The 20942-nt window shown below is 49.0% G+C and overlaps 1 protein-coding gene across 1 annotated transcript in view; it reads left to right on the top strand.

Moving 5' to 3' along the window:
* The first annotated feature begins 5707 nt into the window (after positions 1–5707).
* Positions 5708–20942, top strand: part of ranbp9 (RAN binding protein 9) — a 93356-nt gene continuing 78121 nt past the window's right edge. The window contains exon 1 of the mRNA XM_078414398.1: positions 5708–5990. Coding sequence (XP_078270524.1) covers positions 5756–5990 — 235 coding nt within the window. The 5' untranslated portion in view covers positions 5708–5755. The remainder of the gene's footprint in view (positions 5991–20942) is intronic.

The following is a 20942-nucleotide window of genomic DNA, read 5'->3' as shown; positions in this document are numbered from 1 at the left end:
CTGCTGACTGGTTAGCATGCAACAATGGTGGAATTCCCTGCCTCAGAAGGCAGTGGAGGCCAATTCTCAATGCATTCAAGAGAGAGTTAGATAGAGCTCTTAAGGATAGCGGAGTCAGGGGGTATGGGGAGAAGGCAGGAACGGGGTACTGATTGAGAATGATCAGCCATGATCACATTGAATGGTGGTGCAGGCTCGAAGGGCCGAATAGCCTCCTCCTGCACCTATTGTCTAACAAATGCTTTTCCCTACCTCGGTACACGTGACAATAAGCTAAACAATAAACTAAACAAAACTAAAAGTTTGTGTGGTGTATTTTTGCTAATATTTAAACCTGACATTTTTAAAGCTCAAGCACATTCAGATCATCTGACTGTTGATAGACAATAGACAATAGGTGCAGGAGGAGGCCATTCGGCCCTTTGAGCCAGCACCACCATTTAATGTGATCATGGCTGATCATTCTCAATCAGTACCCCGTTCCTGCCTTCTCCCCATACCCCCTGACTCCGCTATCCTTAAGAGCTCTATCCAGCTCTCTCATGAATGCATTCAGAGAATTGGCCTCCACTGCCTTCTGAGGCAGAGAATTTGATGAAATAACTATTGCCCTAGTTTAGTTTTGTTTTCTAGATACAGCACGGAAACAGGCCCTTCGGCTCACCAAGCACATGCCGACCAGCAATCCCCGTACACTAGCACTATCCTACACGCCAGGGACGATTTTTACCGAAACCAAATTAACCTGTACACCTGTGGAGTGTGGGAAGAATCTGGAGCACCCGGGGAAAATCCACGTGGTCACGGGGAGAAGGTACAAACTCCGCACAAGGCAGCACCCGTAGTCAGGATCGAACCCAGGTCCCTTGTGCTGTAAGGCAGCAACTCGACCACTGCCACACTGTGCCGTCCTACCAATACATTTTGTTTTTGATAAAGCAATTGCATTTATGGACAGATCCAATGTTGGTTATATGAAAGATCGCACAATTTAAAATCAAAATTGAATACTACTTTAAATTAAAACCACTTTCTTGATTTTATCAAAGATTGATTTAAAAGATGAGACAACTTTATGAACCTGTTGGTTTCTTGACATTAATTCAGATATAGAGTGATACAGTGTGGAAACAGGCCTTCGGGCCAACTTGCCCCCATCGACCAACATGTCCCATGTACACTAGTCCCACCTGAGTGCATTTGGCCCATATATCACATAAAACCTGTCTTATCCATGTACTTGTCTAAACAGTTCTTAAACGTTGTGATAGTCCCTGCTTCAACCATCTTCTCCGGCAGCTTGTTCTACACACCCAACACCGTTTGTGTGAAAAAGTCGCCACTTGGATTCCTTTTAAAGTCCGCAGGATCAACACTCCTGCGGACTTAACATCAAGGATCTCGCAGGCTCGGGTTGAGACCGGTCGGGAGCTCCGAGCTGCACGAGGTTCGACTAGCCCCTACCCGGGGTAAATTGCCCGGCGCGGGGGAGCTGAGATCCCCCCCCCCCCCCCCCCCGATGCAGGAGCTTGATCGCCCCGACAAGGAAGGCCCGGCGCCGGCTACGGGAGTCAAGATCGTCCCGTCAATGGAAGGCTCGAGACCCCCGACCATGGGAGGACAAAGATTAAACTATTTTTTTCACCTTCCATCACAGTGAGAAATGTGGAGGAGTCACTGTGGTGGATGTTTACTCCTTTACTCCTATGCCTTCATAACGTGGGGATTTCATTATAGGAGTAAAGAAGTTCTTCTGCAGTTGTATAGGGCCCTTGTAAGACCACATCTGGAGTGTTGTGTACAGTTTCGGTCTCCTAATTTGAGGAAGGACATCCTTGTAATTGAGGCAGTGCAACGTAGGTTCACGAGATTGATCCCTGGGATGTCGGGACTGTCATATGATGAAAGATTGAAAAGACTAGGCTTGTATTCACTGGAGTTTGGAAGGATGAGAGGGGATCTTATAGCGACATATAAAATTATAAAAGGACTGGACAAGCGAGATGCAGGAAAAATGTTCCCAATGTTGGGGGAGTCCAGAACCAGGGGCCACAGTCTTAGAATAAAGGGGAGGCCATTTAAAACTGAGATGAGAAGGAACTTTTTCACCCAGATCTGTGAATTTGTGGAATTTTCTGCCACAGAGGGCAGTGGAGGCTAAATCACTGGATGAATTTAGGAGAGAGTTCGATAGAGCTCTAGGGGCTAGTGGAATCAAGGGATATGGGGAGAAGGCAGGCATGGGTTACTGATTGTGGATGATCAGCCATAATCACAATGAATGGCGGTGCTGGCTCAAAGGGCCGAATGGCCTCCTCCTGCACCTGTTTTCTATGTTCATGTTAAAATGTATTTTGTGCGTTCTGTTGCTTTTTATTCTTATGACTGTATGGCAAATGAAGTTCCTCATATGTTGCACAGCATACTTGGCTAATAAAGTATTATTGTGATTGTGATTTATGCCTCTCATAAAGTTCATATACTTCTATCAGATCTTCCCTCAACCTCCAACGTTCCAGAGAAACCTATCGAAGTTTGACCAACCTATTCCTGTAGCTAACACCCTCTAATCCAGGCAGCATGCTGGTAAACCTCCTCTGCACTCTCTCCAAAGCCTCCACATCCTTCATGAAATGCGGAGACCAGAACTGCACACAAGACATAATGCAGCCTCACCAAAGTCCTTTAAAGCAACATCATGACTTCTTGATTTTTATATTCAATTCCCTGACCTTTGAAGGCAGGCTTTCTTTACCACTCTTATCTGTTTGAGTTGCCACTTTCAGGGAGATATTTACTTGGACCCCAAGATCCCTCGGTACATCAATTCCGTTAAGGATCATGCCATTAATTGAAGATGGACACGAAAGGCTGGAGTAACTCATCGAGACAGGCAGCATCTCTGGAGAGAAGAAATGGTTTCGGGATGAGACTCTTCTTCAGACTGGTTAGGGGTAAGGGAAACGAGAGAAACAGACGGTGAGGTGGAGGAATGAAGAACAATGAATGAAAGATATTCAAAAAAGTAATGACGATAAAGGAAACAGGCCATTGTAAGCTGTTTGTAGGCTAAAAATGAGAAACTAGTGCGACTTGGGTGGGTGGGTGGGTGGGGGGGATAGAGAGGGAATGCCGGGGCTACCTGAAGTGAGAGAAATCAATATCCACACCACTGGGCTGTAAGCTGCCCAAGCAAAATATGAGATGCTGTTCCTCCAATTCGCGTTTAGCCTCACTGACAATGGAGGAGACCCAGGACAGAAAGGTCAGTGTAGGAATGGGAAGGAGAATTAAAGTGTCCGGCAACCGGGAGATCAGTATGAAGAAGGGTCTCGACCCGAAACGTCACCCATTCCTTCTCCAGAGATGCTGCCTGACCCGCTGAGTTACTCCAGGTTTTCGTGTCTCCATCAACCGGAAGGTCAGGTTGGTTCCATAATGAATGTCATTGATTGTATATTTTCCCCCACAGACCCCATCCCCATTAGACCCCTCCCCCTCCATTAGACGCTCCCCCTCCATTAGACCCCTCCCACATTAGACCCTCCCATACCATTAGACCCCCCCTCCATTAGACTTCCCCTCCATTAGACCCCCCTCCGTTAGACTTCCCCTCCATTAGATCCCTCCCCCATTAGATCCCTCCCATTCCATTAGACCCCTCCCCCCATTAGACCCCTCCTATTCCATTAGACCGCCTCCATTAGACCCTTCTCCCTCCATGAGACCCTCTTCCATGAGACCCCCCTCCATGAGACCCCCTCCATGAGACTCCCTCCATGAGACCACCCCTCCATGAGACCACCCCTCCATGAAGAAGGGTCTCGACCCGAAACGTCGCCCATTCCTTCTCTCCCGAGATGCTGCCTGACCCGCTGAGTTACTCCAGCATTTTGTGAATAAATAACCCCTCTATTAAAACCCCGCTCCGTTAGACTCCTCCCTCTCCGGGAACCCGCCCCCGGCAATGACCCCGCCCCCAGCAATGACCCTGCCCCCAGTAATGACCCCGCCCCCAGTAATGACCCCACCCCCCCCAGTAATGACCCCGCCCCTTTAGCTGTCACCCCACCCTCTCCTAGTAAAGCCCGCCCCCTTGCTCTGACCCCCGCCCCTCCTGTGACCACACAGGCCTCGCCCCCAGTCGTGGGTCTCGCCCGCCCCCCCCCGGCCCACCGCCCCATATCCCGCCCCCTCTCACAGGCCCCTCCCCAGACCACGCCCCTCACAGGCCCCTTCCTAGACCCCCCCTTGTGACCCCACCCCTCACAGGCCCCTCCCCATACCTGGCACTCACAGGCCCCTCCCCATACCCCGCCCCTCACATGCCCCTCCCCAGACCTCGCCCCCTTGTGACCCCACCCCTCACAGGCCCCTCCCCATACCCCGCCACTCACAGGCCCCTCCCCAGACCTCGCCCCCTTGTGACCCCACCCCTCACAGGCCCCTCCCCAGACCTCGCCCCCTAGTGACCCCACCCCTCCTGTGACCACACAGCCCCCCCATGTCCCCCCAGCCCCACCCCCAGTGTATCCCCCTCCCCCGCAACCCACCCTCACAGGCTCCTCCCACCGTCCCTGACCCCGCCCCTCACAGCCCCAGACCCCGCCCCCTTGTTGACCTCGCCCTTCACAGGCTCATCCCTCTCTCCCCAATCCCCGCCCCCCCATTGTGACCCCGCCCCTCCTGTGACCACACAGGCCCCGTCCACAGTCGTGATCTTGCCCTCCACCCCCACAGGCCCCTCCCCCGCCCCTCCAGACCACGCCCCCTTGTGGCCGTGCCACAGACCCCGCCCCCTCACAAGCCCCTCCCCGCTCCCTCACATGCCCGTCCCCTTCCCAGACCACGCACCTTACAGACCCCGCCCCCTCGCAGGCCCCTCCCCCGCTCCCTCACATGCCCTTCCCCTCCCTAAACCCGGCCCCCTTGCCGGCCCGTCCACCTCCCCAGACCCCGCCCCCCTTGTGACCCTGCTCCAGACCCCGCCTCCTCACAGGCCCCTCCCCCGCTCCCTCACATGCCCTTCCCCTCCCCAGACCCCGCCCCTGAGGCCCCCCTCCCCAGACCCCTCCCCCCGCCCCCTCAGAGTCCCCCCTCCCCAGACGCTGCCCCCTCCCCGCCCCCCTTGTGACCCCGCCCCAGATCCCCTCCCACCACAAGCCCCGCCCCTGTACCCCTCCCAGCCCCACCCCCAGTGTTTCCCCTCCCCCCCCCCTGGCGCCGGGCGCGCCCCCGCGGGCCGGGCTGTGCGGAGCGCGCGGCCAGTGAGGCGCGCGCCGGGCAGCGGCCTGTCACTGAGCGCCGGGCGGGCGGGGATGCAGCAGCGGCAACTCCTCCTCCTCGGCCTGGGCTGGCGGACAGCTGCTTCCAGCCGGCTCTAACGGCAGCCCAGCCACCTCTCCACTCCACTCACCACTCCCCTCCTCCTGGGACCCCGGCCTCTCCTCAACCCGCGGCCTCGGTCGTACCTCAACCTCATCCCGGCCTCTCAACCCGCGGCCTCGGTCGTACCTCAACCTCATCCCGGCCTCTCAACCCGCGGCCTCGGTCGTACCTCAACCTCATCCCGGCCTCTCCTCAACCTCATCCCGGCCTCTCCTCAAACTCATCCCGGCCTCTCAACCAGCGGCCTCGGTCTCAATTCAACCCCCATCCCGGCCTCTCTTCAACCCCCATCCCGGCCTCTCCTCAACCTCATCCCGGCCTCTCCTCCCCCCCCCCCCCCCCCCCCCCCAATCCCGGCCCCGCCGCCATGGCCGGGCTGTCGCTGTCGGTGTCGGTGGCGGCGGCGGCGGTCACGGTCACAGCGACGGCAGCCCACACCGAGGCGGCCTTCAACCCCCAGGAGAAGGAGCTGGCGGATCGCTACAAGCGCCTCTACCCGGCCGTGGACGAGCGGGAGACGCCGCTGCCCCGGTGCTGGAGCCCGAAGGACAAATACAGCTACATCGGCCTGTCTCAGAACAACCTGCGGGTCCACTACAAAGGTGAGCCCGGCACGGCCTGGCCAGACACGGCCCGGGGGCTGACGTGGAGGGCCTTGCTTAGCAACCAGCCCGGGATTGGGGGAGGGTTGTGTGATGGGGTGGAGAGGGTTGGGGGTGGGGGTGGGGGAGGGTTGTGTTTAGGGGGAGTTTGTGTTTAGGGGTGGGGGAGGGTTGTGATTAGGGGGTGGTTGTGTTTGGGGGGTGGGGGAGGATTGTGTGATGGGTGGGGAGAGGTTTATGTTTAGCCTAAACATTGGGGGTGGGGGGATTGTGTTTAGGGGTGGGGGAGCTTTGTGTTTAGGGGTGGGGGAGGTTTGTGTTTGGGGGGGCGGGTTGTGTTTAGGGGTGGGGGAGGGTTGTGTTTAGTGGGTGGGGAGGGTTGTGTTTAGGGGTGGGGGAGGGTTGTGTGATGGGTGGGGGCGGGTTGTGTTTAGGGGTGGGGGAGGGTTGTGTTTAGCCTAAACATTGGGGATGGGGGATGATTGTGTTTAGGGGTGGGGGAGGTTTGGGGGAGGGGGAGGATTGTGTTTAGGGGTGGGGGAGGGTTGTGTGATGGGTGGGGAGGGTTGTGTTTGGGGGTGGGGAGGGTTGGGGTGGGGGAGGGTTGTGTTTGAGGGTGGGGGAGGGTTGTGTGATGGGTGAGGGGAGGTTTGTGTTTAGGGGAGGGTTGGGGGTGGGGGAGGGTTGTGTAATGGGTGGGAAGAGGTTTATGTTTAGCCTAAACTTAAGGGGTGGGGGAGGATTGTGTTTGGGGGTGGGGGAGGGTTGTGTATGGGAGTGGGGGGAGGTTGTGTTTAGGGGTGGGGGGGGTTGTGTTTAGGGATGTGGGGAGGGTTGTGTTTAGGGATGTGGGGAGGGTTGTGCTTAGGGGTGGAGGAGGTTTGTGTATGGGGGTGGGGGAGGATTGTGTGATGAGTGGGGAGAGGTTTATGTTTAGCCTAAACTTTAGGGGTGGGGAGGTTTGTGTTTGGGGGTGGGGGAGGTTTGTGTTTAGGGGTGGGGGAGGGTTGTGTTTAGGGGTGGGGAGGTTTGTGTTTAGGGATGGGGGAGGGTTGTGCTTAGGGGTGGGGGAGGTTTGTGTGAGAGATGGTTTGTGAGGGGTGGGGGGAACTTTGTGTGGGTTGGGGGTTTGTTGAACGGGTAGGGTGGAGATGTGTCGGGGATTTGTGGGTGGGTGAGGGGTTTGTGTGGGGGATGGGAGGAGGTTTGTGTGGGGGGGGGCTGGGTGGAGGTTTGAGGGGGGTAGAGTGGAGGTTTGAGAGGGGGTAGGGAGGGGTTTGTGGTGGGATGGGGTAGTTTACGGGGGAGGTTTGTGTGGGTCACCCCCCTTTCTCTCACTGTCTGCTAGCCAGAGAGACTTCCTTATCCAGCAGGCTGCAAGGGAGGAAGGACAGGCCCTTCATGACATGTCAACTGGGCCTAGGCCTTCGGTAGAGCTGTGTCAACCCTCTGTGTGTGTTGAATTAAACAGAGTTAAAGCAAGCATTTACACAGTCAAATCTTGCAGCCGGGAAACCACCCAAACCTGTCTTGCACAGGCAGCCTTTTTAAACAAGTCACTCGCACAAAAGACCAGTTTGGAGCTTAAAAAACAAAATTCCCCCCCCTACCTTCTGAGAGTGAGAGTACAACGATTGACAAAATGTGTAAGAAGGAACTGCGGATGCTGGTTTACACCGAAGATAGACGCAAAATGCTGGAGTAATTCTGGTGCCATTTCAGGCCTGAAGAAGGCATCGAGACACTTTTTCAGACTACCTCAACTTTTAAAGCAAACTTTAAAAAAAATCAGTACCAATAGAATGTGGCAATAGGACGGATAGGACAACGTTGGTGTTAACAGCTATGAATTTAAATATAAAACAAAGTCGTGGTGTTTTAAACTCCAGTTAGACTTGTTGGAAGTGAGAGGATAAACAGTGATTAATTAAGGGTGCTGCAGTGCGTTACAGGGGCAACCATTATTTGGAGGCAAGAAAGAAGCTTTAAATTTAGACAGAATGGCTTGCTGATTTACACTACATATTCGTTTTCCTTTGAGGAAGTGGAGTTTAGATATTTATAGTTTCAAAGTTGATAAATATCAATAATGTTCAGCATAGACATTGTGGGCTGAAGGGCCTGTACTGTTCGATGTTCCATAATACTCCATTGAAATGCTCTAATTTTGTGGATTGAAAATTTGGAAGAATTGACAAAAGGATAAAACTAGTTACCTGGAGTTGTGTCACCAAAAGAAAAAAGAACAAACAGCACCATTGTCAACGTTAGCCAGGATTGAATTTGTTTTCTTGAGGTTTTTAGATTTAAAAGTGTATCATCTTTTTAGGATCTGAGTGTTCTAACACTTATGCCACAGAAAGACAATTAACTGGCCTCGTGCCAAGAATCATAGCTGTGATGGATATATTTGGCTCATGGTAGATTTAAAAAAAAGATCCTGGTTGAACCGTGAACCAGAAATGGACGATTACCTGTTTGTTTTAATGCAGTTTGATAGCTCAAATCTCAGTTTTTAATTTTGACCAGTTCCCACGTTATATTTGTATTATCTTTGTGTAGTAAAATATGCAGTTGAAAGGTAACTTAAAGGAAAAATTGGATCAAAACAGGCAATACCTGACTTTGTTGGTGGATGTGTATGACTTGCAGTTTTCTGCCATGTTACCATATCTTAAATAATTTTACTTCATCAATCCTGCACATGTATCATAACCAATATTTCAAGTTCTTTGCAGATATTTCTCAGGGTCTTCCTTCTTCCCTCTATACTACTCGATGTCAGTGTAATGTTATCTCTGTCTTCATATGAGATATCACACTACTCGGTGATGTCACTTGAGTGCAAAATGTTTCATTCTGCAGAATGATACCAAAGCACAAGTTTGTTTACCAATTAAATTATTTAGTGAATAGAATAATTTATCTGTTACTTCTCTGAGGCCAGTCTGTAGAACAGTACAGCACAGGAATAGGCCATTCGGCCCACAATGTCTGTGATGAACATGATGTTAATGCCAACACATAACCCATATCCCTCCATTCCATGCATATCCATATCATAGAATCATAGAATTATACAGCGTGGAAACAGGCCTTTCGGCCCAACCTTTCCACACCGGAAAACATGTCCCATCTACACTAGTCCCACCTGCCTGCTTTTGGCCCATATCCCTCTAAACCTGTCCTATCCATGTAGCTGTCTAAATGCTTCCTAAATGTTGCAATAGTCCCTGCCTCAACTACCTCCTCTGGCAGCTCGTTCCATATACCCACCACCTTTTGTCCTATGTCCTCTTATAAGGTCATAAGTGATAGCAGAATCTGCCATTTAATTATGGCTGATCTATCCCTTCAAACCCCATTCTCCTGCATTCTCCCCATAACCCCTGACACCCGTGCTAATCAAGAATCTATCTATCTCTTCCTTAAAAATATCAATTGACGGCCTCCACAGCCTTCTTTGGCAAAGAATTTCACAGATTCGCCATCCTCTGTTAAATAAATTCCTCCTCATCTCCTTCCTAAAGGAATGTCCATTAATTCTGAGGCTATGACCTCTGGTCCTAGACTCTCCCACTAGTGGAAATATCCTATCCACTCCATCCAGGCCTTTTGCTATTCTGTAAGTTTAATTGAGGTCCGCCCTCATTCTTCTGAACTCCAGCGAGTACAGGCCCCGTGCCGTCAAACACTCATATGTTAGCCCACTCATTCCTGGAATCATTCTTGTAATCCTCCTTTGGACCCATTCCAGAGCCAGCACATCCTTCCTCAAATATGGTTCTCGATTCCCCTATTCTGGGCAGGAGACACTATGCGTTTACCCAGTCTATTCCACTCATAATTTTGTACACCTCCATAAGATCACCCCTCATTCTCCTGTGCTCCCAGCCTGCTCAACTTCTTCCTATAACTCAGGCCCTCAAGTTCTAGCAGCATTCTCTTAAATCTTGTCTGCACCATATTCCAATCTACAAGTCTCTTAAACCTTTGCTAAACTAAACTATTGCTTCAGCCACCAACCCTGACAGCGTTCCAGGTACTCACCACCCTCTGTGCAAAAACAAACTTTACCCCACATATGTAAAAATAAAACTTGCCCTGCACACACACCGTCTTTAAACCATGCCCCTCTCACCTTAAAGTTGTGTCCTCGAGTATTTGATTTTTCCATGCTGGGGAATAAGGTTCTGATTCTGCCCCCTCTATGCCTCTCACAATTTGATATATCAATACCCTCATTGAGGTTTTGGAGACAGTATCTGTCCCTATTAAGATTTGTCACTAAATGATGTTGGATAACATTGCAATGAAATAACTTGCTCAGAAACTGTGGGAATAAAATTCTGGGGAGAAACTGGATTGAGATTGACCATAAATTCATAAGTTGCAGGAGCAGAATTAGGCCATTTGGCCCATCAATTCTACTCCGCCTTTCAATCATGGCTGATCTATCTTGCCCTCTCAACCCCATTCTCCTGCCGTCTCCCCATAAACCTTGACACCCTTACTAATCATGAACCTATCAATCTCCACCGTAAAAATATCTATTGACTTTGTCTCCACAGCCTTTCTAAAAGTGCGTCCTTTTATTTTGAGGCTGTGGCCTCTGATCATAGACTCTCCCACTGGTGGAAACATCCTCTCCACATCCACTCTATCCAGGCCTTTCACTATTCGGTAAAGTTTCAATGAGGCCCCCCCCCTCATCCCACCACTTCCTGATACATCACTCCTTGATTCATCACCCCTGGATTACACTCAGTTGTGGTTAAGATTTAGTTTAGAGATGCAGCATGAAAACTGGCCCTTCAGCCCTTCCGAGTCCATGCTGACCAGCGATCACCCGTTTGCCTCCATCCAGCGTGCAGGGCATAGAACCCGCGCAATTTACTGAAGCCAATTAACCTACAAACCGGCAAGTCTTTGGGATGTGTGAGGAAACCGAAACTGAAGCACTCACAGAAAACCCATGCGGTCATAGAGAGAACTACAAACTCCGTGGGACAGCTCCCGTAGTCTGGATTGAACCTGTGCCACCGGTGCTGTAAGGGAACAACTCAACCGATGCGCCACTATGCCGAATTCCATGAGATCTTTAATATTAGTGCCTCTAGAGCTCTATCTAACTCTCTTTTAAATTCATCCAGTGAATTGACCTCCACAGCCTTCTGTGGCAGAGAATTCCACATTCACAATTCTCTGGGTGAAAAAGTTTCATCTCACCTCAGTTTTAAATGGCCTCCCCTTTATTCTTCGTCTGTGGCCCCTGGTTCTGAACTCCCCCAACATTGGGAACATTTTTCCTGCAACATTGGGAACATAGCAGGATGTTTGTCAAATATAGGCATGAGTGATTAAGGATGTTTCCTCTCCAAATCCACTCTACCCAGACATTTCACTATTTGGTAAGATTCAAAGAGGTCCCCCCTCAACCTTCTCTAAGCTCCAGCGAGTACAGGTCTAGTGCTTTCAAAGGCTCGTATGTTAACACTTGTAACTCGGAAGACCATGTCTCTAATGGATGGCCAGGTTGGAATTTACTTTTTCCTCACCGGTCAGGGCTAATAATCAGGTTATTTATTCACTTGTGCATGTAGCAATACTTATAGTTTAGCCAATCTGAGTGGCTACCTTTAACCCTTGCTGTTTTCTGTTCTGTATCCATTCTATTTTATTCAATATGACATATTCTATTTTATGTAATATCCACGGTGGCGCAGCGGTAGAGTTGCCTCACCACCAGAGACCCGGGTTCGATCCTGACTATGGGTGCCGTCTGTGCGGGGTTTGTACGTTCTCCCAGTGACTTGCGCGGGTTTTCTCCGCGTGCTCCAGTTTCCTCCCGCACCCCAAAGATGTACAAGTTTGCAGGTTAATTGGATTGGTATAATTGTAAACTGTCCCTCATGTGAGTAGGATAGCGTCGGTGTGTGGGGATCGCTGGGTGGTGTGGGCTCGGTGGGCCGAAGATCCTGTTTCTAGGCTATCTCTAAACTAAACAAATATTAGAGGTCTTTTCGAGTCATAGCATCATACAGCTGGGAAACTTGCCCTTTGGTCCAACTTGCCCACGCTGACCAATGTGCCCCATCTACACTAGACCCACCTGTCTGCATTTCGACCATATCCCTCCCAACCTACCCTATCCATGTACCTGTCTAAATGTTTCTTAAACGTTGCGATAGTACCTGCATCAACTACCTCCTCCAGCGGCTTGTTTTTATATTTAGATTTTAGATTTAGAGATACAGCGCGGAAACAGGCCCTTCGGCCCACCGGGTCCGAGCCGCCCAGCGATCCCCGCACATTAACACGATCCTACACACACTAGGGACATTTTTTTTTGTTGTTGTTTTTTTTTGTTATTGTTTTTTTTAACATTTACCCAGTCAATTAACCTACATACCTGTACGTCTTTGGAGTGTGGGAGGAAACCGAAGATCTCGGAGAAAACCCATGCAGGTCACGTGTTCCATACACCCACCATCCTTTGTGTAAAAAAAAAAGTCACCCTTCAGGTTCTCATTAAATCTTTTCCTCCTCACCTTAAACCCATGTCCTCTGGTTCTCGATTCCCCAACTCTGGGCAAGAGACTCTGTGCATTTACTCAGACGCATAGGATCACGTCTCGTTCTCCTGCGCTCCCAAGGAATAGACTCCTACCCTGCCTAACCTATTCCTAAAGCTCCCTCGCGTCCTGGTAACATCCAGGTAAATCTTCTCTGAACCCTTACAAGGTTGACAACATCCTTTTGAAAATGAAGAGTTATCAAATGTACTTCATTAATCTTATCTACACTTCATGGTTACTTTAAGGATTGAATAAGGTTTGTCAAACATCGAGCTATCAATTATCTTCCACCGACCGAGACAATATAAGTTCCATACTTTAAAAAAGTTTTAAATCTTTGTGGTACTATCCTGATTGACCTGTTCATATTTTAGAACATGCAATATATATTGTTGTCTATTTTGTGTTGCTGTTCCTTTCTGCTTTCCCAATCAAAGTTAACCTTTGTGGCAGCCTGATTATTCCCTTTTCCTTTGTTTTGTACCTTTTTTTCTTCGGGCTTAGTCTTGCCAGTTATCTTCTGATTTTATACAGCCAGCCTATCCCAAAATTGTTCCCATCTCCATGGAATTGACTTTGGTCTTTTTGTTTAGTTTGGTTTGGAGATACAGCGAGCCCTTCAGCCTACCGAGTCAGCGCTGACCAGCAATCCCTGCACGCTAACACAATCCCACACTTACTAGGGACAATTTACAATTATACCAAGCCAATTAGAAACATAGAAACATAGAAAATAGGTGCAGGAGTAGGCCATTCGGCCCTTCGAGCATGCACCGCCATTCAATATGATCATGGCTGATCATCCAACTCAGTATCCTGTACCTGCCTTCTCTCCATACCCCCTGATCCCTTTAGCCACAAGGGCCACATCTAACTCCCTCTTAAATATAGCCAATGAACTGGCCTCAACTACCTCTGTGGCAGAGAATTCCACAGATTCACCACTCTCTGTGTGGAAAAAAAACGTTCTCATCTAGGTCCTAAAAGACTTCCCCCTTATCCTTAAACTGTGACCCCTTGTTCTGGACTTCCCCATCATCGGGAACAATCTTCCTGCATCTAGCCTGTCCAACCCCTTAAGAATTTTGTATGTTTCTATAAGATCTCCCCTCAATCTTCCAATTAACCTATGGACATGTATGTCTTTGGAGTGTGGGAGGAAACCGGAGATCCCGGAGAAAATCCACACAGATCAAGGGGAGAATATACAAGTTCTGCACAGACAGCACCTGTAGTCAGTAGTAAGATGTAAGGGAGTCAGCTGTAAGGCAGCAACTCTACCGCTGTACACCGTGCCACCCTGGTAAATTTACTCCAGCACTTTGTGTCCATTTATGGGGTACGTGTGTTTACTTGTGGTGTTTGGCAGTTTCTTGATGAGACTGGCCTACAGATTGGATCTACTGCTCGTTGTGCCCATCGGCCAACGTTTACCTTTCCAAGCTGTGCATCCTCCACATTTCAGCAGCTTCCATCAGACAGACCATGCCCCAAGAGGTCACTCGTCACTGGACATTGCATCACGCGCTGGAATGTTCTATTGGAGAAGTTCTTAAAAACTGCTCCAATAAGTTCAGAACACAGCACAGGACCAGGCCCTTTGGCCACCACTGACCATACGAAACATGATGCTAAACATGATCCCATGATGGGCGCAGCGATAGAGTTGCAGCTCTGCAGCGCTAGAGACCCGGATTCAATCCTGACTATGGGTGCTGCTGTCGTTTGTACGTTCTCCCTTTGACCTCATCTTACTGTTGACGGCGTGCAGCGTACGTTTACTAGGTTAATTCCCGGAATGGCGGGACTGTCATATGTTGAAAGACTGGAGCGACTAGGCTTGTATACACTGGAATTTAGAAGGATGAGAGGGGATCTTATCGAAACGTATAAGATTATTAAGGAGTTGGACACGTTAGAGGCAGGAAACATGTTCCCAATGTTGGGGGAGTCCAGAACAAGGGGCCACAGTTTAAGAATAAGGGGTAGGCCATTTAGAACTGAGATGAGGAAAAACTTTTTCAGTCAGAGAGTTGTAAATCTGTGGAATTCTCTGCCTCAGAAGGCAGTGGAGGCCAATTCTCTGAATGCATTCAAGAGAGAGCTAGATAGAGCTCTTAAGGATGGCGGAGTCAGGGGTATGGGGAGAAGGCAGGAACAGGGTACTGATTGAGAATGATCAGCCATGATCACATCGAATGGCGGTGCTGGCTCGAAGGGCCGAATTGTCTGCACCTATTGTCCATTGTCATGGGTTTTCTCTGGATGCTCGTTTCTTCCCATACTCCAAATATGTACGTTTATATGTTAATTGGTCTGGGTAAAATTGTAAAATATCCCTAGTGTGTAGGATAGTGTTAGTGTGTGGGGTAATTGCTGGTCTAAGAACATAGAACAGTCCAGCACAAGAGTGGGCCCTTTGGCACACAATGTTTGTGCTGAATATGCCACGACCACCTCTTATCTACCTGCACATAATCCATATCCCTCCATTCCCTGCATATTCACATGCCGATCCAAAAGTTTCTTAACTGGCGTTATCACATCTCCTTCCACTACCACCCCCATCAGTGTATTCCTGGCACTCGCCACCCTTTGTGTGTAAAAACAAAACTTCCCCGCACATCTACATACTAAAACTCTTGTTTGTTTGTTTGTTCCTGAACTACAGCCAAAATGGTACACCACAGCGAGACAATTTTAGGCCCACCTTACTCACCGTCGTCCCTTTGGTGCTAATGGAAGAAGTTTCATTGAAATCGGTGTTATACTTTTTAAGTTATTCACATTTTCAAGTTTAAATCTATCTTGGGGATGGAGGGAGAGAGGAGGGAGGATAAGGGGTGTTGAGGGGGATGGAGTGGGGGGGAGGGGAAGGGAGAGGGGAGGGAGCTTGGGGGAGGGAGGAGACGAAGGGGGGAAGGAAGGAGGGGGGAGGGGAAGGGGGGTGTAAGGGAGGAGAGGGTGCTGCACCAATGCAGGAGAGGTTTGGGCCCAACGGGTCCACTTGGTCTAGTCTCGTTTAAACTTTGCCCCTCTCATCTTAAAGTTATGCCCATTAGTATTTGATTTTTCTATCCTGGGGTAAAAGGTTCTGACTGTCCACCCTATCTATGCCTCTCATGATTTTATGTACCTCCATCGCTCTAATCCTTGCCTGTTCATGCTTTTACCATCTTCCTTGGCAGACATCCCAGGCATTTGCCTTGTAAATCTCCTTTAAACTTTGTCACTCTCACCTTAAAGCTATGTCCTTCGGTATTTGCCCTGGAAAAAAGGTTCTGACTGTCTCCCTTACCTCTGCCTCTCATAATTTCATATAATTCTATCGGGTCCCTCGCAACCACTGACGTTAGAGAGAAAACAATCCAGGTCTGTCCTGTAGCTAATGCACCCCTGGGCCAGGCATCGTTCCAACTTCATGACTTTAAATCTCATGTGTATAGGAATCAAATTGGTCCCACTTGATAATGTTAACATGTCAGCATATCTAAATAGTTTTTCCATTGTGACAACTTTGAAAGAGGGTCTGTGCCAACTCTCGAGACCACAGTGTGGTTTAGCACGGGGATAGGAATGGGCACATCTTGAACTTTGCAAATGTACAGAACGTCCATTTTGTGCATATAGATGTTGCTTCAGTTGCCCTGCAGCAAATGGCTCATCTGCCTTGGTACATAGAACACAGAAAAGTACAACACAGGAACAGGCCCTTCGGCTCACAACGACCGTGCCGAACATAATGCCAAGTAAACTAATTTCCTCTGTCTGCACGTGATCCCGGAGAAAATTGACTCGGAGACTGGGAGAATGTTCAATGGTTGGTGGTTTTATTGTCACGTGGGAAGTGCAAATGCACAGTGAAATTCTTTTCATTCAAACAGTCCAGTAGAGTATTGCCATACCTAAGCACATCCCCAATTAGCAAATTCTACAGAAATAGTCCACTGATCCCGTGTGCAAGAGACGCCAGGACTTGCCGCTGTTTGCAACGTCCAGTCCACACTCTAGTTCTTATGAGCGGTGCCAGATCCAGACGAGCCCCAGGCTGCTGCAGGGCCTCCAGCCGCCAGCCTTTCCTTGGACGTGTGGATTAACCCGCGAACCGACGTCCCTCTCCTCGCCCCTCAACCTTTGTTCCCCAGGGAAGCCTCCTGCAGCCGGCCTCAAGGGCGCGGTAGGCCAGGCCCCGGGTTCCCTCTCCGCTCCTCGCATGTCGTCGTTGCCGGCTCCATCGGGGGCCGAGCACCGGTCATCTCGGCGGGCTCCCCCTTCCAGGCCATGGTCCTCCGGATTCTCGAAGCAGGGGCTGACTTGGCATCTCCCCATGTAGGCCACGGGGCTCTGGGAGCTTCTGCCGCCTACAAGATTCCACAACGTACAAACTCTGTGCAGACAGCACCCCGTGGTCAGGATCGAGCCCTGGTCCCTGGCGCTGCAAGGCAGCAACTCTACCGCTGTGCCATCGTGCCGCCCTAAATCAGGCTCCACTCCAAGCGACCGAGCGCATGGTTTAGACGCGGCCTGCAGCGGTGGAGAATACTGACTGCATCGCCGGGCCATGCTATCCCCGGCAACTCTATGACCCAGTGCTGTCGCCAGGACAACGGGCTTTTATGGCCACGTTAAGACTAACATTTTAATAAAAATTCGGACTTGAAGGGTCCAGGATGGTGCCTAAAACGTGGCGACTCGCACTTAGTGTGCTCTACTATCTTACACTTTTACATTCAGTATGATTGTGCCTAATGTATAGTAGGATTGTCACTGGACTGTATGCAAAAAAAAGAATTTCACTGTACTTGGGTACAGCTGACAGTAAGGTACCATTGATTCTACAAATCGTCACTCTATCTCCATCCCTCTCCCCATCAGAACAGCCCCCTCCATCGACTCTTTTAAGTCCAGGCTCAAAACCTATTTCTATTCCCTAGCGTTTGAGGCCCTCTGAGAGGGTGCTGTGAACTGTTTATGTATGTGCTGTCATGTTTGTGTGCCATTGTGTGTTCGTTTCTTAGTACCTGAACTGATGTACAGCACTTTGGTCAATGTGGGTTGTTTTTAAATGTGCTATACAAATAAAATTGACTTGACTTGACTTATTCTACGGATGACTTACAGAAACCAATTAACCTACCAACCAGTGTGTTTTAAGGATATGGGGTGAGGGGGAAGCTGGAGTACCCAGAAAAACCCACGTGGTCACAGGGAGAACATGCAAACTACATACAGACAGCATTGAGAAGTGACCATTCATTGCCACAGACGACTGTGGAGGCCAATCAATGGATATTTATTACAGATCCTTGACTAGTACGGGTGTCAGTGGCTATGGGGAGAAGGCAGGAGACCAAGTCGGGAGTTCCAAGCTGCACGATGTTCGACAAGCCCCGACCTGGGATAGATCGCCCGGCGGGGGGCAGCTATGATCCCCCCCCCTTCCGATGCAGGAGCTTAATCGCCCCGACGAGGAAGGCCCGGCCGCCGGCTGCGGGAGTCAAGATCGTCCCGTCAACGGAAGGTTAGAGGCCCCCGACCGTGGGAGGACAAAGAAGGGAGAGATTGACCTTTTTCTCGGCTTCCATCACAGTGGAGGTGTCACTGGTGGATGTTCATGTTAAAATATATTTTGTGTGTCCTGTTGCTCTTTATTGTTATGACTGTGTGGCAAATGATATTCCTCGTATGTTGCAAAACATACTTGGCTAATAAAGTATGATTGTGATTGTGAATGAGGTTTAGTGGCAAAGAGAGATCTGGCATGATTGAATGGCAGACTCGATGGGCTGAAAAGCCTAATTATTCTCATTACTTATGAATTCAGAATCAATCCAGGTTGCTGGAGCTAAGAGGCAGCAGCATTAACTGTTGTGCTACTGTGCTGTCCGAAACAAAGTACATGGTCAACTGCATGTATTTTATTGTTATTTTAGTTTAACCTATTGCCTGTAAAATTTGAGTATTTTGAATTATAATTGATTAGGCCGCCGCCAATAATTCTGCGTCTATCACCGCTTAAGGGCATTGTATTCCAAACCTCTATAACCCTGGAAAGAGATGTCACAGGTAGACAGCGTGGTCAAAAATGATTTTGGCTCTTTGGCTTTCATCAGTCAGAGTATTGAGTATAGAAGTTGGGGGGGTCATGTTGCAGTCATATAAGATGTTGGAGAGGCTACATTTAGAGTATTGTGTTCAGTTCTGGGCACCATGTTACAGGAAAGTTGTTGTCAAGCTGGAAAGGGTGCAGAGAAGATTTGCGATGGTGTTGCCAGGACTTGAGGGCCTGAGCTGTAGGGAGTGGTTGAGCAGGCTAGGACTCTATTCCTTGGCACACAGGAGGATGAGAGGTGATCTTATAGAAGTGTACAAAATCGTGAGAGGAGTAGATTGGGTAAAGGCCCAGAGTAGGGGAATCGAGAACCAGAGGATATAGGTTTAAGGTGAGGGGGGAAAGATTTAATATGAACCTGAGGGATAACTTTTTCACAAAGTATTGAACGAGCTGCCGGAGGAGGTAGTTGATGTAAGCACTATCGTAACATTTAAGAAACATTTAGACAGGTACATTGTCAGGATAGGGTTAGAAGGACAAATGCAGGCACGTGTGACTAGTGTAGACAGGCCTGTTTTCACGCTGTATGACTATGACTCTCTAATCGGTTGGGTGGGTAAAAAATTATTTCCTTCTCTCCATTTTAATCTTTCCACAAATTATTTTAAATCTATTATCTCTATCTTGATCCCTTTACTGCGAAAATGGGCCTTAAATGTTATACACCTTAATTAAGTCTCTCTTACTTTCTTCCATTACTAAGAAAACAATACTAACTAATCCAATCTTCCCCCATGGCAGTAGTTTTCCAGTCATGTTAACATCTTTATAAATCTCCCCTCAAATGTACTTGTGGCTTTCCTGTAACATGATGATTGAAATTCCATGCTTAAGGTGTGGCTCACCTAGTGTTGGATACAGTTCCAACATTACCTTTCAGATGCAACAGTGCACCTTATTGATTTCGTTTAGTTTAATTTTGAGAGACAGTGCGGAAACGGGCCCTTCGGTCCACCGAGTCTGCACTGACCAGTGATCCCCGCACATTAACGCACTCGCGACAATTTATAATTTTAGTGTAGCGGGGCAATGGTAGAGTTGCTGCCTCACAGCGCCAGAGACCTGGTTGGATTCTACTCCGGGATCTCCGGCTTCCTCCTACATTCCAAAGAAGGTTTGTAGGTTAATTGACTTGGTATAATTGTAAATTGTCCCCAGTGTGTGTGGGAAAACCCACGCAGGTCATGGTGAGAACGTACAAACTCCATAAAGACAGCACCCCTCCCCACCCCATGGTTAGGATCGACCCCTTAAGGCAGCAACTCTATTGCTGCACCACCGTGCTGCCCCATCTGCCATGTTATCTTCAAGAATCTGTAAACATACATTGCAAGGTTCCTAATTTCCTCCCATTAATGCAAGTTCCTCTGTTTTGTTGCATTTCACCAAATGCAATAAATATTTGGAGAGAGAAACTTGTGTAAAGAATTTACTGTGGAACTGCAAGTAGAATGAAGGTTACAGTTTCCTACCATTCGAGCTCTTTTGAAGTTTTTAGAGATGCAGTGTGGAAACAGGCTCTTCGGCCCACCATGTCCGTGCTGACCAGCGATCACCTGTGCACTCTTTCTATCCGAGACACGAGGAACAATTTGCAGAAGCCAATTAACTTCCAAACCTGCATGTCTTTGGAATATGGGAGGAAACTGGAGCACCGAAAGAAAACCCAGACGATCACAGGGAGAATGCATAAACTCCATACAGACAGCACCCTTAACCTTACAACTTTAGATAGTTCCTCTGTCCCTCTCTTCCCCTCCCCCTTCCCAGTTCTCCCTCCATCTTCCTGTCTCCAACCATATCCTTCCTTTGTCCCGCCCCTCCTGACATCAGTCTGAAGAAGGGTCTCGACCCGAAACGTCACCCATTCCTTCTCTCCTGAGATGCTGCCTGACCTGCTGAGTTACTCCAGCATTTTGTGAAATAAATATCATTGATTTGTACCAGCATCTGCAGTTATTTTCTTACCCACCCTTAAACAAGATCGAACCTGGATCCCTGGCGCTGTATAGTGGAGACGCTACTGCTATTCCGCCCTTGAAGTGGAGACTGTACTGCTGTGCTGTCCCTTGAACAAGGCACCGTGTTTCAAGTCAAGTCAAGTCAATTTTATTTGTATAGCACATTTAAAAACAACCCACGTTGACCAAAGTGCTGTACATCTGATTAGGTACTAAGGAAAAAATGAAACATACAGTAGCATACAAACACAACAGCACATACAAAACAGTTCACAGCGCCGCCTCAATGAGTCTCAAA

The sequence above is a fragment of the Rhinoraja longicauda genome, chromosome 2 (genome assembly GCF_053455715.1).
Source record: "Rhinoraja longicauda isolate Sanriku21f chromosome 2, sRhiLon1.1, whole genome shotgun sequence".
Lineage (NCBI taxonomy): Eukaryota > Metazoa > Chordata > Chondrichthyes > Rajiformes > Arhynchobatidae > Rhinoraja > Rhinoraja longicauda.
Note: the sequence above shows the minus strand (reverse complement) of the source record. Positions and strands in the feature narration are given on the sequence as shown.